Below are 19,717 nucleotides of genomic sequence, written 5' to 3'. Positions count from 1 at the left end.
ATATTGATAATATTCTATTGTAAAATGTGTGTAAAACTCTTGTGATTGAGTAGCCTATAGGTCGGAGCTTTTCTTTATTAATGTTAATATTCTAGATATTTAAGTTTAGTTAAAGCCGTTAATTTTAATAACTCAATATACAGCTTTTTTTACTATGTCTTTAATATTATATTGTTCAATGAGGCCAACTTACTTACATTAATTTGTTTATATAATTTAAAATAATGTCTTTTATAAGAATTCAAATTTAATTTACTATTTTAATTCTTAGGGAGTTAGGCCAATAATACTGGAATATAGAGCCCTGTATTACTTGACGGCAATTTCTTATCTAATAAGTATACGTTATTTCCTCCAATCAGGCTTTGCCTTGGAGGTTTAATTTTCCAAAAACAACCAACACGAATCTTGTTCATTGTACTTCATTAACTCGTTAGTTTAAACTTGGTGAGCCTGAGCAAACCATTTTTGTCTTGTGTATGCTATGTTTTTACTTTATTTTGAATTATTGTATTACTGTTGGATTTGTTATAATTATGTTTGTGATTTAAAAAATAAAATTTATTTTTTATTATTATTGTTAGATATCCTTGGTCACTAATACAGTACATAGCTGGTAGTCTCCTGTCTATATATCAGCGGGATCATGTACTGTCAGTTCTAACAGAGTTTGATATAAATTTAAAAAAGTTATCTTCCACTAAAAACAATAATATTTATATAGTCGTAGGTATGATATGATGAATATCATTGTATAGTCTGGCTATTATTCTTTGAAAGTTTGTTAAGCTCAGTATTCAGTAAATAATCTGTACTATTTGGCAATACCTTTATTTCGTCATTTTCATCTTTACTACGTGCGCATCAAAACTCCCGAAATTGTACGGTTCAAAATCAATATAACGGTCTATATTGTCTATAATAACATTACAGAATACTTACTAAACATAATAAAACCCTAAAAAGCATGACGTATATCAATAAGCATTCAGAAAATTTGATTTAATAAATACTTATCTTATGTATTTTGAACAATATTTGATTTAATAATGCGTCTATTTGTAGACTACCTCGTACTGTATTGTATCATTAACAACCCATACAAAAATAAATTCGGATAAATATTTAGGCAATTTCTTATTACCGTTATTGTTAGAAGCAAGGGAATTTTGCGTGCCAGTAAATTGAATAATTTCTCCTACATTGTGTACTATTTTAATGTAATTTCAAAACTATAAAAACCCCTCAGCCCCTTCCCCAGGAACTCTGGAAACATAAATTCTATCAACACCTCTGGCCAGTTCTAAACAAAATTATTTATCTACATCACGCTTTCTGTATAAACTATTACACTTTATAGGGTAATGCTATTACGGGAGAAATGAGAACGTACAGCTAATATACTCTCACCAGACTTTATATTGCTGGACATGCCAGAGGGTACACTACTAGATTAGAGACAACTACTGGGGACTGCTGTACTTTATTTATATCATTGTATATTTTTCAGGTTTAGAATGATGAATATGGAAGTGACTAACAACCAATGGTAAAGAGGAATGGGCTGAAAATCCACATCAAGTTCAGTACAGCTAATATACTCTCACCAGACTTTATATTGCTGGACATGCCAGAGGGTACACTACTAGATTAGAGACAACTACTGGGGACTGCTGTACTTTATTTATATCATTGTATATTTTTCAGGTTTAGAATGATGAATATGGAAGTGACTAACAACCAATGGTAAAGAGGAATGGGCTGAAAATCCACATCAAGTTCAGTACAGCTAATATACTCTCACCAGACTTTATATTGCTGGACATGCCAGAGGGTACACTACTAGATTAGAGACAACTACTGGGGACTGCTGTACTTTATTTATATCATTGTATATTTTTCAGGTTTAGAATGATGAATATGGAAGTGACTAACAACCAATGGTAAAGAGGAATAGGCTGAAAATCCACATCAAGTTCAGTACAGCTAATATACTCTCACCAGACTTTGTATTGCTGGACTTGCCAGAGAGTACACTACTAGATTAGAGACAACTACTGGGGACTGCTGTACTTTATTAATATCATTGTATAATTTTCAGGTTTAGAATGATGAATATGGAAGTGGCGACTACTAATGCGGAAGAGGAATGGGCTGAAAATCCACATCAAGTTCAGGTCAGTGTGATGTTGAACATCCAAGCAATGACACCCAAAAAATATTTTTTCTGCTAACATAGATTTTTCAGATTGATGTAATCGTTTTTATTTGACATGAACCACCACTGACGATTGGTGATCTCCACTTCAATCATGCGTCATCGCCTGCCCATCCTGTCAAACAAGACAAGGTTTAGGTCAAATTTAATTAAATCACGTTGATTCAGACATCTCTGTTTACTAATAGAATTATGTAATTAATAAATTTAGCTGAAAACCCCAATTTATGTAGACCATACATACTATTCTTTTAAAATTAATGACTTCTAGTTAACATTCATATATAAGTTTATAATTGAAAGTTTTAGAAAATAATCCATCATGAATATTTTACTAAATACTTTTCAATAACTTTTAATTTGCTGTTGTATTGTTCTTGTAAAAATGTAGTAATATAGAAAAATAAAATTATAACTTAAAATATAAAAGCATAAATATCACCCCAAACTAAATTATAAGGAATATGAACTGAAGGTCGGTCTATTTTATCCAAGAACGGAGGTTAATATAATTTCTGTGCTACTTTTTTACAACAATAAATATTATTTACTTTATTTTATTATTTTTAATCAGATTCAAATGTAAAAAGGGTTATAAATGTGTGGAAATCACTTATAAGGTACAGAATGTTTTCAAAAATTACAATTAATTATATTTAAAAAATGAGTAACCTGACTAAAATATAAAACAAATATTACAGTGAGCTACATATATGAAAAAAATCACGTATTCATTGTCAGACCTTTTAAAAAATTAATTGTAAAAATAGTTGTTTTATATAGTAAGTTTTTGGTTTTCTAAATAGCTGAAATAAATATTTTTAGTGTACTGTTTTAATAAAATTGAAAAATATAAAACCCTCAGTTCTCCTAGTGGAACCTTGAAATATAATGTTTATCAAAGCCACTGGCAACACTCTAAACATAAAATTATTACATACTTTACACCTTCTATAGTGATATAAACAATTACACTTGAAAGGATTAGGGCCTACTATTATATACTATTATACTACTACTATGCTATGTACCACAATTTGTGTTAGGTTTGTACACTGCTGGGTTACAGAAAACTACTGAAGACGTTAAACCAATGGTAAAGACGAATGAGCTGAAAAATCTAAATCAAGTTCTGCTCACCGTCAAAGCAACGATACAGACTGGAAAATAGTATATCTGCTTAAACATATTTTTTATAATTAAATATCTGTTTTATTCGGCAAGAATCGTCGGTGATCTCCAATCCAATCATGCGTCAGCGACAGCCCACCCGGTCTGTCAAAGTGTCAGAATTACACATAACACATCTAATTAGACACTAAACATCAGCATACGTATGGACAACATGTCACTGCAAGAAAACATCTAAATGGGAATACAGTGATCCTCTCCAAATTCCTGCAGACTTCCAAGTTGTCTCCTCGAAGGCAATTGTAAGCCTTGAAACTTGCTGCAAGCCAACCTCTCTTCTTCTGCAGGCGTTCCTCCAGGATATGCCGTACTCAATCCTCCATTGACAAGCCAGATTCCAGGTCTTGCGCAATATCACTCTAGATAATCTAATGGCCATCTAATTCATTAGGAAAAGTCATTAATGCATTTCCAACATCAGCATGCTCAAGTGCATGCTCAAGTGTTTTAGCTACATACTCAACCTGTAATATTAACTCACACTCAACACCTAAGGATGTCAATTCCTGTGGACTACAAATTGATCACATCCCAGGCTAGACCGAATATGACAACAACTCAAGAAACTTCCATCAAAGATTTGGTGCAGCATTCTTCGTTTCAAAATAAATTCAAATCGCAAGAATAAAAGTATTAAAAAATGCTCAAGTGTCTACAATAACTAAATTAGTTGCAACAGGAATTGATTTGCATAGCAGGCCCAGTCTTCCATTGAGATTAAACCAAATTCTCAAACTTTTATGTACCGAATTTACCCATTAGCATGGAGTAGATACCTTTTACATCCGATATGCAAGCTTTAGCCCAAAATACGCAGTTGTGTGCAAAGTTAGTTTCTCCAACAACTCTGCAAGGGTACCCAACACTAACAAAACAACCAATAATGTTAACTCTGACTCAGTTTTTTGGAGTTTTCTCGAGATTTCTTGTTACCAGTGTACAAGTATCATAAATGGCTATTTCAATCATTGTTAAGAAATTGACTACATCATCAACATTTGAAGTATTGTACATTCGATTCCAGTCTTCATTTATCTAGCAGAGCTGTTAATGCACTGATGTTTTATATTTTGAATTTTATCTGCATGACATTGATGGGAAAGTGGTGCATCATTTAAACTGTGCATTGGTTATTTGGGCTGAGTGGTCAGATATACCTGCTTCAAATATAGAGGATGAGCGTTGTAACTGTTTAGTAGATTCATTTACTCAAAATTCTAGGAATGAAAATTGTAAGAATCCTTTTTAATAATACTATTACGAAAACTAAAGTTGTAAGATTAGAAACAAACTTATTATTGAACGTAAATAAGATTTGTTATTTATGTTACGTTAATTGTAGCCTATTCACAACAGTAATGTTTTATTGTTGTTTTTAAAACATAAAATAATTAATTGTTTTGAAATTAAATATGTATTTCTTTACCAAACATACTTTTACTTAAGAGTTTTATATCTCCATCTAATAGACAATCTATTTTACTAATTTATTGGTTTAGACATTTGGATTAAACCAAAATTCATTAAATAATAGATTTTCTACAACGATACTATGGGTGTACTTCTTTTTATTAATATACGAATTATTACTCTCAAACTTTATACTTTAACCAGATAAAAAGTGTATATAAAATTGTATTTAATTATTAGTTTGTTCACTAGAAAAATAATCACTGACATATACAACACATTACATCGTTAACAAATACAAAATTTGTCAAATGAAATGTATTTTATGTAACTGCCAAATTCAGTTTAGGGATAAAGTACGAGTATATGTGTAATATACAATTGTAAATACCACTTTTATGTTCCGTAGGTAAACTATAAACCTTTAAGTCATACGTTATCCGGTATGTGTATGTCCGTCATGTATTACCAAAACTGTTGTTCTTTACTGCACTTATTGTTGTACTACACATTTTGCAGTGGCACAAGACAAAGAATTAAAGGTAAAATATTTTACATGGTTTTCAAATGGAAATTAAATACATGCTTAAACTTTGTTTTGTCTTGTCATATTGTTCAAGTTTGGTTTAAAATGAAAGAACACTTATATTGAAAACAACAATTAAAACACGTATATTGAACAACGTCAGTGGTGTGCAGAGTTAGTTTTATATATTGATGTCCCCGCAATCTAATTTTTAAAGAAAAGTATGTGGAAAATTAGTTATGAGTGGCATGTATGCAAATAATACCTTTTTAATAGTTTTAGTATTCATTGGTGTAGATTAGAGTAGGTGCGTAACTTTATAGTATTACATAAAAACTTATATAACATTATCATTTCAGAACGCAATATAATACTTATGAAATAAATAAATATATATATATATATATATATATATATATATATATATATATATAAAATTAGTGTTTTATTATTTTTAGTTATTTTATATATACACTTAACGGCAAGCGGATCATACCACAATAACAGTAAATGCCATTAGCTAGCGTTCGAAAAGGCTGGCGGTAAGGTTTTTTTACAAGGAGCTTCTGCATGGCTAATAAGGTTTCCCAGGTAATAAATGAATCCAGAAGAGTATGGAGCGAGAACGCGTGCGACAGCTGATTCCACAATTCTAATACACAGACTACCTGTAGTTGGCAGGAGGGGCCCCTCCGTCCCCACTCTTTCTCTCAGTCTTGTTAAAGTCGCCGGAGGAGCTCGTGTGTCGTTTGTCGTGTGCCCTGTGCCCTGTGTCGTGTCGTGTTCCCTGTGCCCTGTGTCCTGTGTCCTTTGCCCTCTGTCCTGTGTCGTGTGTCGTGTGCGCTCCTCCTCAGCAGTCAGCGGCAGTCGTGAGTGGGTTGTCCTGGAACCGGCGCCGTCTTCAACAAGTTTCGTTTACATATATTTATTTTTTTTATTGTTCTTTTCAGGCATGTGGAGTTACTAGTACGTATTTCAAAGATTTTCTCATGATTGATTACTGGATGTAATACAAATACCAATACACATTTTATCCATTATTATTATCCATAAAACCATTATTATCACCTCGTTCTCGTCAAGTATACTATCCATAGACAGAGAGGGGCGAACGGGACCTAGCCCCCCAGAGTATTTTATTTTAAAATAACCGAGTGCTTAAAAGGAACAAAAACTAACTTTTATGTGAGAACTTTTGAATCAATCATAAATAAATATAACTGTATAACTATTTTAATTTACAAAATTACACGCTCAAGATAGAGCTCAAAAGTGACCATGCCGAGTTTTGTGGACCAGCTGGTCAAAATAAGTTAAGATGGTAAATTAAAAGCAACTATATTTTCATAATATTTTAAAGTTCAAAAATTACATACTACATTAAAGTACACAATTATTTATCTTTGTATAAACATCGAGTACACATTGGATTACAGGATTATTAGTTTTCAATTGTTCTAAGTTAAGTTTGGTTTAAAAACGCCAAAAAACCAGTATTGTTTCGTTGTAGATATAATCATTATTGTTATTAGATTTATAACGGTCTTATATGTAGAAAAGTAGAAATAAACAAGCTCAAATTTAGTACAACCCCCGTTATTGTAGCTCTATCAATTAGTTTGAGGCCAGATTTCATATTTGCACATCTTTACTTTTTGATCTGAGAGTAACATCAATAATCTGCTTTTGTCTAGATTTGTGATTTAAACTTAACTATTTTTTTCAATATTTTGTAATTGTCATAGTTAAAATTTGTTTTACTTAATGACATTTCATATAAACCGTATTTCTTGCAGAACATTTTATTTATTCCTTTATAAGCTACCTGGTGATTGGAGGTAGATTTATTTTCTTTATATATTCTGACCTGATCTTTGTCATTCATTTATTAGTTCAGAATTACTATAAGATAACTGTTTCAGGACCTTATATTTCAAAATCAGCGAAGGGCCCCCAGACCCCCCCCCCCCTTACTGTTATGGAAGTTCGCATTTAAAATGTTTAGTGATACAAAAATACAGTTTAGTTCGTTTAGTGTAAATTGTATTCTACTACCTTAATCATTCATACATGAAATATATTATGAACGTTTGATATAGGGATCTGTTTTTAAATAATATATTGTTAGATTTTTATTTTTCAACTGAAAATATTAGTCTATAAGCTCATCATACTTGGGCTATATCATGAAACATGAACGATCCGTTTGACATTGGAAATTGTTTTTCTGCCATACTGCGACAAATGTTAATTAATTTGTGAACTGTAAACGGTAATCTATTAGCGCAATCATTTATACATTTTATATATATATATATATATATATATATATATATATATGATAGGCATCAACTGTTTTGAATAGGTTATACACATTTAAGAATATACCAACTATGTTGAAATTCTATGAGATTTTTCAGATGGTACATTTTCCAACGAAATCCATCAAGGCATAATCGAGCTCGGCTACTTTAAAATACGTTCGCACAAGCCAGGAACAACAAACAACTATTACCTATTATCTGGGACATGTTTGGTATTCTATGAAATTTTTATAACTATACCGGTTGTTTCATAATTTGAATTAAAAAAAACTTAACAGGCGCCATTTTTAAACGGGTAAAATGATTTTGTTCATATTTTTTTCTCAAAAAGGAATCCCAAAGATTAATACAATTCTTAAGTTTCATAACTTTCTCTTAAGTAGTTCAAAATATATAAATTTTGTAATAAAAAAACACGTTTAGACAGATATAAGGTAACCTAAATGTTTCAGGACATACCTTCATATGATCTTTTTTGCTCATTTTTATATGTAGAAAAACATCCCAAAGTGTTGGAACACTTTTACTAAACACCCTGTATATATATATATATCGTTAGTTCCCGTAAATTATGATTAAATTATTGCATCAGCAATATTAACCATTTCACAGGCTTAATTCAGTGTGTAAGCCAACTTCGCAGTATGAATTATTACCTATATTACCGACATTCAATAATGATCATTATAGAGCTTTAGCTTAATGTGGGAAAGCCAATTTCACAGCATAAAAGTAGCTTAGCGATAATAAAATCATAATTAGGGCTTCGGTTTATAAGCAGTTTAGTGTGTGTTACTTCCTGTGTTCTCATGAATCTACCAAAAAATAATAAACATATTACAATTGTAAAAGAGGATAGCCCAATTTCACAGCGTAAAATTAGCTTAGCGATAATTAAAAATCACAATTAGGGCTTCGGTTTATAAGCAGTTTAGTGTGTGTTACTGCATGTGTTCTCATGAAACTACCACAAAACAATAAACATATTACAATTGTAAAAGTGAATAGGCCAATTTCACAGTTTAGAAATATAAAATTTAATTATAACGATGCTTCCGCCATATATTTATAAATTTATAGACTCTTAGTATTTCCTATATGTTTATGTGAATAAAATCAGAAAATCATTAGCGTCCTTTCATCAAAAGACGACAAAAGAGAATGGTTGGCAAATGTAACATAAAGAACAGCGTTTACTTATATATAAAACTGAAATATTGGGTTTCCAGAATTGTCATTCTAAAGTTTACTTGGTTTGAAAGCATATTTTCACAAGAACATCGAATGTGTTTTATTGAGGGTGAGAGGCATTACAGGCCATTAAGCACATTAACCAAACAGAGTGTTGCTTGCTTGTCCAGATACTAATGCCACTTCTAAGAAATTCACGTTCTTAATGGTTTCGCAAAAGTGTCCTTCTACGTAGTTACTTTTCCATTCATTCATAGGCTTTCGAATAATTTAGTACCTTGTCACTGAACAGGATACGGAGACTACGTCTGTTCAGTTTGCCCAGCGGGATAGTTTGGCATTTTATTTATTTAAATGTAATTTTTTAAAGGTTACATGGCCAATTTAAAACAATTCGCTGTTCGATTTGTATGAAAACAAAATTGTCAATATTTTCTGTTGTGATTTTTAACTCACAGGATGTGTAGATATGTTTCATTATTATGGCATAATATAGCAGTGCAGTGGTGGCGGGCGGATCGGGAGAACTTGGCATGTCTAGAATTCAGTGTTGTGACTGTACCTCGCTTGATCTGCACTCAAAAGTAGACATTCAGTAATAAATATTGCCTGATTTCTAAATAAATACAAGTCTAACAGGGTAAATCCAAATCAATATCCACATCCAGTATGTAGGGTAACATACAGTATTTTTAAAATCTCAAAATAATAAATAATCACCAGTTCCGTTAGGGTTTACAAAAAAGTTAATCATTGATTCACTTAGAACTTTATTTTTTTGTCATGTCGTTCTTCAAGAGACATTAAAAAAATGCTGTAAAATAATCGTTTTACTCCTTAATTTTAGAATAAGTGGAGAAAGCTAAAATTTTACACAGAAAACCACGTTTTGCTCCATATTTTTTATTTACAATCCACAATAATATACCCATTATTTTAGTTCTATTCAGATACGTAGGTGAATACTACCCAAACAGTAAAAATTTATTTATGGGTGTATATTATAATATAGCTGTATATTTTAATGTGTTAGATGTTTAAAGTGAGACGCCTGAGTACTCGGCTCCGTCAGGGATCTTATTTAGAAAAACAAACTATAAACATAATACATCTTGTGCTACACACGTATAATCAAACCATAAATGTTTAAGAAACATATAAACACACGATTTTATAGTATTTTATTTAATATGTTTTACACATACTCGTAATGTTATGAGAGTAAATTGTTATAAAGATCTACAGATTCCAAACAAACCTAACTAAAAATTAGTAGTTTAGCTTAAACAACCATTCCCGCGAAGTATGTAATGTGTACATAAAGTATCAGTACAGATCTCAACACTTGTACAGTATTGTAGTTCTTATATTCAACAACTATAATATCGCAATACAAAACTTAGTTTAAAAGAAATCACAATTGAATACTAGGTACCAAACGCAAACTCACCAGCTACTGTGAGTGACTTGAGATTTTACTGATATCTATTAATTTCATCAAAACAGACCTAAAGTTTGAGAATAATGAATTCTTAAAACTTTTGAAACAATAAAATTCTTTTAGCTTCCTTTACCATTGTGTAACTACGGTATATTTAAATATGCGTGAAGGAGCAATTCAAAATGATCTCCGCACTTTTACACCACATAATGTTATCGCACCCTCTGAAAATGTAGCACTATATAAATATATCCATGTAAATATTTGAACATATGGACATGTATATATCGATGGAAAATAATGTGAAGCTATGTTTCGTTGAGAACTAAATAAAGGTTCCTTATTATACTTGAATATTATGTTCTTCAGTTACATGTTTTAAACATCTCTGAAAAAATTACGAAATTTAAGAAAAATTTAATGATTCTGGTTATTTTTAATGAATAATTTTTTACTGGAAAAAACTGAAAAGTAAAATTGCTCACATATATTTCTCCATAGCGTAACAATGGAATCGTAGATTATCCTTTTACAAATTTCATCCAACGTTACTAAGATACTTACCTGTACATGAAAAGTGTTTCTGCATTCGAAACAAATACTGCAATTGAATTAAAATTGTTTATGTGTATAAGTGATATAAATTTGTAATGTTATGTGTCTGGTACATGCAGAAATTCTGCGCTTTGAGTTTTAATCCGCGAATTCAGTCAGTGATAGTGTGGTTTTTAGCTGATAAATTTCTGCCTCGTTGCTCCTAGGATTGGAACATATGATAGGGTAGGGGCATTATTTTCACTCATTACATGTTCAACGGTGAAGTGAAAACACATTTTTTTGGGTGCCTTAAATGCCATTTGCCTGTCGTAATATTAACTTTACAAGTTTTATAGTTTCCTTGTCCTGCGGGCCTGAAATAATATCAGTCCTTTCTTAATCCACTTGTATGCAAGCCAATGTATAGATAGGCAATGGTAAGACCGGAGCTGGGTTATGAGGTTGCTTTTCACGAGCACCAGAGCTATGATGAAACAGTAACTAGATGCGTGAGAAAGAGCGTCAAATCTTAAAATCTCAGAACCCACACAATGAAAACATTATTTAATCTTGTCATAAAGGTTGGCCCAGGCTCTTTGACCAAAGCAAGAGGGATGTATGACTGGTTCTGAGAATGTTAGCAGAAGACAACCCTCTCCAGATAGTTGTCAGAAGGCAACCCACTAAAGTGATTGTTACTTTTGTTTAAGTCTCAGCTTATAGAGAGGTGAAATTAAGCAAAGATGATGTGAAGGCCATTTTAGCACTAAGTACAGGTGAATTTTAGCACTTAGTCTAATCCCTCAGATGAATAAAAGTCTTTGCATCATTTCCTGTATTCAGAGTCCTCCTTATTTTATCTTTACTTTATAAAATGTAAAGTCCTCAGAGTAAAACCTCCTAGACTAAGGAGAGACTTTGGGATATCCATTATTTTAAATTTCCTATCATAAATACTAACTTTTGTACTGAGCCAATGTTAATGAATTGTTATTTTCAAATGCGTGAATTGCGTTGCCTCAATTAATGTATGTCGATATTTACGATTATTTACAACTTTATTTCTAAAAAGTTATTTACAAAAACGTTTCCTCAGTATTTAGTGCCAGCTGATTAATAAAACTTGATTGGACCACGTGGCCTTGTGTCCCGTGACTGAAACAATGACCGTGACTGATTATATTATTTATAGGCGTGCAATATATTATTTCTCTGCTAAATTTGTTCCGCAAGTTAGCAGCAACATAAAAAAAATGTATTCCTGGTTGGAAAATTAATAAATTAGTATATGTAGTGCGTTGGGCCAGAATACAACTATACCTAAGCAGTAAAAGAAAAAGGGTTTGAATTATTTATAGCTATTTTATGACGGATTTGTGCTATTAGAAAACCAAGATGTATGGTGTGTAGGAAGTGTCGTAAAGTTGGCTTAAAATATTGGATATAAAATGTCAACAAGTCCCTAACTCTCAAAGTAGTCAAATTTAATTAAATAATTTTGTGGTAAATTTTATATGGCGAGTAGTACGTATTTTAATAGTTTTGCTACATCGGAACTTTGTTGATCACAACTCCGTAATGCTGGCCCCAGCCATTATTTTGCAAGTCCTTGGTTCTAAAATTGTATAATAATAGTTTGTGCTAAGTTTCTGCCTGTGAATAGCACTACATTTATACTACTATTATGTTAATAATAAAGAGAGAAGGGTTTTGTTTTCCATCACTGTCATGCTTGCCCCATCGTTAAAATATCATAGTTAATCATGAAGAAGAACAAAAGCTGTTGGAATAATATCTCTGAGATCTTGGTGAAATCATATTCTTAAAGTTTTACAATTAAAGCGATATCGCCTATGTAGAAATGATGCTTGTTGATAAATGTCAAGAAAAATCTCTAAAATAGTCCAAACTTCGGACGGATAGTTTAAAGCAAAATCGTAAAAATTTCGTAATTCCGTATATTAAAATTTAAAAGTTATTACAAATTTGAACATATTAGATAGTATTATTTAAATATATGATTAAAAGCTGATAAAGGGTAAAATAAATATCCACTGTATCAACAAGGTATAATGTTTAGGAGTTAGCTTGATCAAAATTATGGCATTTTAAAATTATATTATGATATTTAATAACATACTATATCTATATTCGTAAATATTTATATTTACATGTATTTTAATTTACTACATTTTATTACTTAGCTTAAACTAAATAGTATAATCGTAATAAAGGACATTTTAAGCAGTTTTATTACGAAAAACGTCTGCTGTGTCAGAAAGGTACGATGATTAGCAGTCAAAATTATCGAACTTAAAACAAATTACGTATTACAGTGATATAGAATAACACGTAACTATAAATAAAAGACAGCTTGTCGTTTGTAATTACATCAACATTTTAAAAACATTACATATTTTAACATATTTTAAAATATTATTTTTAATATATGTCTGATTTCAAGCCGATAAAGGGTGAAATAAATATGTACTGTATCAGGAAGGTATGATGTTTAACGTTAGATTGATCAAAAATACATATTTGACAATAATAAGTTATTTAATAACATTTTATATCTCTATTCTATTCTCTCTAATGATTTTTGTAATTAATTTGTATTTTAATTTACTAAATATTACTGTTTAGTCTAATATACAAAGTATAGTTGTAATTAAGTGCATTTTTAAGTGGATTAAGGACGAAAATGTCACTGCTGTATCAGGAAGGTAGAATGTTTAGCAGTCAACATGATCAAACTTATGAAAAATTAGGTATGAAAGTGCTATAAACACCTAATGTTAAAAGAAAGCTTGTAATAATATTAAAATTTACAACTAATTATATATTTAGACATATTAGATAGTATTTTTTTAATATATGTCTGATTTCAAGCTGATAAAGAGCGACATAAATGTCCTATGTATCAGGAAGGTATGATGTTTAGCAGATAGCTTGATAAAATTTATGGTATTTTTTTATTATATTATGTTAGAAGATAACATATTATATCCCTATGTACGATCATGTAATGTTACTGAATAGTATATTAATTTATAAATGCTATGATTTAGCCCAAATTACAAAGCATAATTGTAATAAAGTAGGTAAATTTTTTGGCAGATTAACAGCAAAAATGTGCTGTATTAGGAAGGTAGAATGTGTAGCAGTCAAAATTATCAAACTTACGAAAAATTAGGTATTACAGTGTTACAAAATTGTATTTTAATATTTTAATTGTTTGATTTTGCCCAATTTACAAAGTGTTATCGTAAAAATGGCACAAAAAATAGATCTGTTGTATCAGGAAGGTAGAATATTTAGCAGGTAACAATATCAAATGTAATGAAGATTAGGTATACTGTGTTTAATAATACCGTATGTCTATTATTACAGACAGCTTTAAATTAGTATTGCATTGAAATATAAAATTTTTTACATAATTGTTCGTATTCGGAAGTACCTTTTTAATATTTGGCTAATTTCAAGCCAATAAAGGGCGAAATATTTATCCGCTGTATCAGGAAGGTATGATGTTTAGCAGTTAGCTTGATCAAATTTTAGGTATTTTTTAATTATATAATGTTATTATATAACATATTATACCTCTATGTATGATTATGTAACGTAACGAAATGGTATTTTAATTTATTAAATGTTATGATTTAGCCAAAATTACTAAGTATAATTGTAATTATGGACATTATTAAGCAATTTTAGGACGAAAAATGTCTCTAGTGTATGAGGAAGGTAGAATGTTTAGCAGTTAACATTATCAAACTTATGAAAAATTAGGTATTACGGTGTTATAGAATAAAATATAACTAATAATAAAAGACAGCATGTAATTTGTAATTACATTAAAATTTACAATATATTACGTATTTGGAAATACGATGTAGTATTTTGTAAATATGTCTGATTTAAAGCCGATAAAGGGCGAAATAAATATCTTCTGTATAAGGAAGTTATGATGTTTAGCAGTTAGCTTGATCAAATTCATGGTATTTTTGAGTTATATTATGTTATTAGATAACATATTATATCTCTTTCAATGATTAAGTAAAGTTTAAATATTGTATTAAAATTTTTCTTATGTTATGATTTAGCCCAAATTACAAAATAAAATCGTAATAAAAAAGATTACTAAGCAGGTTTATGACGAGAAATGTCTGTTCTGTATCAGGAAAGTAGAATGATTAGCAGTCAAAATTATCAAACTTATGAAATCTAGGTATTACAGTGTTACAGAATAATATATAACTATTATCAAAAGACAGCTTGTAATTTGTTCATTAAATTAAATGTACTAATTATTACATATTTAGACATATTAGATAGTATTTTTGTAATATATGTCTGATTTAAAAAAGATAAAGGGCGAAAAAATATCCACTGTAACAGGAAGTTATGATGTTTAGCAGTTAGCTCGATCAAATTGAAAGCATTTTTATATTACCATGTTATTTAATAACATATCATGTTTTTATTCATAAATAGGTTATTTTGGATGATTTATTTAATTAATGTTGCGATTTAGCCTAAATTACAAAGTTTCATTAAACCAAACATATTCATAATTTTCAGTTTACGTTTATATACGTATTGTTCTAATAATAGCACCTAAAATATGATACATAATATATCTTCTATTTTACCATTCCTTTAAATAGATATGCTGTTATCATGCGGTTCCGCAAAAAACTGTTACTCTAAATAAAATACTTTAGAGCGATAATTTAGATGTCAAGGTTATTAAAAGTTTTTGTTTGAAATCCTACTCCAAATTTTGACCATTGCAAATTGAATCAGAAATCATATCTTGTCATTCTCAGGAAAACATTACACACATGTGCCGGCGTACCCCAAGACTATCATTTTTTTAACATTAAAATATTAATTAATTTACTAAAATAATATCTTTATCTTCCTTTTGATATAATTTAGAAATTTTGTTAAGGATTTTCTTTATATTATAGAAAACATCGTACGGGCGTGAGCACGCTAAACATACAAACAGGTACACCTACACAAACAAAATTCTTCATAAACAAATTGTGTAAATGAGTATTAGTTATAAAGTACATTTTTAGTATTATTCTACTTTTATAATACTTCCAAATACTTATAAATGTTCAAAGTATCTTCCATAGTCCAGGAAGCGAAGATCAAATTATGTTTTGATACTCCCTTATGGCATGAATAAATTCTGTGTTTTAAGTTTGTTATTGGCAATATGACTACATTCTAGGTAAGGTCTGAATTTATTTAAAATAGTATATTTTGAATTGGTAAATAATTAAAATCACTATCTATTGATTTTTTTTTTAGAATTAACACACACAAAAAGAATCGTCACAAAAACTATTAACCCATACCTCTGTCATTTGAGTTTTTTCTAATTTAGGTTAAAATTATTTCAATCAAACATTTTTATAATTTTTATATTTTCAGACCTATACTTAAGAGATCATACTTACCACCTGAGATAACGCCAGATACGGCAATTATCTTATCTGGTGATAACGATAGGGTACAGGCAGTGCCCGGCCATTCCGCTGAGCGCTGTCCCCAACCACTTTCCGTCCACAATAAACGACAAAGTGCCGTTTGTCACATCCAGCACAACTGTAACAGAACATTATTATTAGTGATATTTCTATGTTTAGTCTTTTACAGTTTAGCTATTTTTTCACTGCAATTATAACACGTTATATTTATTAATTATTAAAATATTTCAACTCGGCAGAATGTGATACTCTCCGTGTGTTACACTTTTATTACTTTTATGATTATTAATTTTTGCAGTTTACACACGTACGAATGTAAATTTTGTTTATTCCCTTTATACAAATAAAACATATATCTGGAACTAGAAAACGCTTTCATTGTTAGAATTGAAAATTAATCTTTAAAAAATATAATAAAAACTGTAACTTTAAAGGGGAAAGAGTATAAAAATTACTAATGAATACTTAAATACATCCCTTGTATTTTAGAAACCATCCCATACAAAAAAATGAACAAGCAAAGTAATCAAAAACTCACCATGGAACTTATCCGGGACCACATATAGACTGCTATCCTGTTGGAGAAGGTAGCATCTATCACCATATATCACTGCCATCGTAGGCGAAACCGTCCACCATGAGCTTGTTGGTGACCAGATCCTATCCTCAGGATCGATAGGCAGGATCTTCACTGTCTGCCTGTAAAAATAAATATATATTTGCTTGATTGTTCTAATTTACACCAACTATGCGTTGATAAGTAAATTTTACACTTTGAAATTTAAAACTAATAAACTTATTTAACAGTGAGACTATCTTGTTATGTTTATTACTAATAAAAATGATTCAGCTAACATTATTTTCTATCGGGATATTTCAGAAAACATGACTGGAAAAACCTAAAGTAGAATACTTGATATCCAATAAGCAAATATAAATTGCTATAAGTTTATGGGATAAATTATTACATTGACAAAAATTAGGACACAAATTTATCAAGTTTGCATATTTTAAAACACCTCAAGGCTATGTCTGAATCTATAATGCAGATAGGTAACTCCTTTTGCTAGATAGGCAATTCTTTGTAAGTGGAATCATAAATTTATTAAAATATTATATACAAATAAATATAACTATATCATCACTAGTTATTTATTTTGGATTTAACATGACTGGGAAAACGTAAAAGTAGAATACTTGATATCCAATTGATAAATATAAATTGATATAAGTTTATGGGGTAAACTATTACATTGACAAAAATTACGACACAAATTTATCAAGTTTGCTTATTTTAAAACACCTCAAGGCTATGTCTAAATCTATAATGCAGATAGGTAACTCCTTTTGCTAGACAGGCAATTCTTTGCAAGTGGAATCATTAATGTACTAAAATATTATATACAAATAAATATAACTATATCATCTAGTTATTTATTTTGGATTAAACATGACTGGGAAAACGTAAAAGTAGAATACTTGATATCCAATTGACAAATATAAATTGATATAAGTTTATGGGATAAACTATTACATTGACAAACATTACGACACAAATTTATCAAGTTTGCTTATTTTAAAACACCTCAAGGCTATGTCTAAATCTATAATGCAGATAGGTAACTCCTTTTGCTAGACAGGCAATTCTTTGCAAGTGGAATCATTAATGTACTAAAATATTATATACAAATAAATATAACTATATCATCTAGTTATTTATTTTGGATTAAACATGACTGGGAAAACGTAAAAGTAGAATACTTGATATCCAATTGACAAATATAAATTGATATAAGTTTATGGGATAAACTATTACATTGACAAAAATTACGACACAAATTTATCAAGTTTGCTTATTTTAAAACACTTCAAGGCTATGTCTAAATCTATAATGCAGATAGGTAACTCCTTTTGCTAGACAGGCAATTCTTTGCAAGTGGAATCATTAATGTACTAAAATATTATATACAAATAAATATAACTATATCATCTAGTTATTTATTTTGGATTAAACATGACTGGGAAAACGTAAAAGTAGAATACTTGATATCCAATTGGCAAATATAAATTGATATAAGTTTATCGGATAAACTATTACATTTACATGAAAACACCTCAAGGCATATATCTAAGTCTATAATGCAGAGGGGTTAATTCTTTTGCTCGATAGGTAATTGTTTGTAAGTGTATTCACAAATTTATACAAATATTGTATACAACTAAATATAACTATATCATCACTAATTGTTTATCTTAGAGTAAGAAACTTTATTTGAAGGACTTTTTATATGCTAAGATTAAACATATTAAAATATTACTAGCAATGTAATAAAACCAATTCAGATGTAAAGTCACTTTTGAGTAATCGAAAGAGCTTATTTCTGTTTAACATTCATTGTAATGAATGGACATCGAAATCATTAAGTATTGAATGATTCTAGTCAGAAAACAAAACCAAGGAGAGGAAAAGCACACTGTATTATAAAGGAAACGAATGCATTATGATGAGGACTTATCCATAGAAAGGGACATTCTTAATAAAAAATTAAAATATGTTAATCACAACTTACCTTTCGTTTTACGGGATACATTAAGCCACCTTTCGTGGCAACTCCCACCACAGCATGGCTGCCCCGAGTCTCAGATGGCCAGTCCACCTCCCAGACATACAGGCCCTCTGTTAAACACGGTGCTTCCTTAAGTTTCTCGGTAGTCGTTGCTCGTGTAAATCTGAGGTCGGTTGGTAGTAACTAAATAACAAAATTATCGAAATTAAAGTTTTTATTATAAACGTTTACTTAAACATTTACATTGTTGAAATACAACCTTAGACACCCACAACTGGAGATTAAAGACTTTCTTCAAGAAATAAATTCTAATATTTATCAGAATATACGTTTAAAATTACCTAATATTTATATCATACCCTCTTCATTCTAAATATATCCTCCATAGAGGATAATTTTAATGTTCATGTATTGAAAATAAGAAATTTCATAATTACCAACCAGAAAAACCTCCTGGAGATATACCATAACTTGTAAAAAAAATCATTATTTGTTATAAGCTGTTAATAATGGAATGCATGCATGTTACTAAACTCTTGCAATCCAATTCAGTCAGGGTAGAGTAGGGTTATTATATTTAACGAAGTAAACAACAATTTTAATAGGTATATATGTCCACTTACTGGTCGAGAAAGATGAATGACCGCATCCAAAATTGTCCAGCTATAATTGACATGAGGCTTTTCATCTTCATCCAAATCCCTGAGTGTAATGTCATAACGGGACGGAACTCTTCTCATCGCCCTAATAAATTATTCGGAATACTCAGAATTGAAAAAAAATAATAATGATAATACTTATGACT

At 30.0% G+C, this 19,717-nt stretch overlaps 1 protein-coding gene across 2 annotated transcripts in view; it reads left to right on the top strand.

The window, feature by feature from the left end:
• The first annotated feature begins 6,088 nt into the window (after positions 1–6,088).
• Positions 6,089–19,717, top strand: part of LOC124369789 (parafibromin-like) — a 34,755-nt gene continuing 21,126 nt past the window's right edge. For both annotated transcript variants that reach the window (XM_046827888.1, XM_046827889.1), the window contains exon 1: positions 6,089–6,311. In XM_046827888.1, coding sequence (XP_046683844.1) covers positions 6,298–6,311 — 14 coding nt within the window. In that variant the 5' untranslated portion in view covers positions 6,089–6,297. The remainder of the gene's footprint in view (positions 6,312–19,717) is intronic.

The sequence above is a fragment of the Homalodisca vitripennis genome, chromosome X (genome assembly GCF_021130785.1).
Source record: "Homalodisca vitripennis isolate AUS2020 chromosome X, UT_GWSS_2.1, whole genome shotgun sequence".
NCBI lineage: Eukaryota > Metazoa > Arthropoda > Insecta > Hemiptera > Cicadellidae > Homalodisca > Homalodisca vitripennis.
Note: the sequence above shows the minus strand (reverse complement) of the source record. Positions and strands in the feature narration are given on the sequence as shown.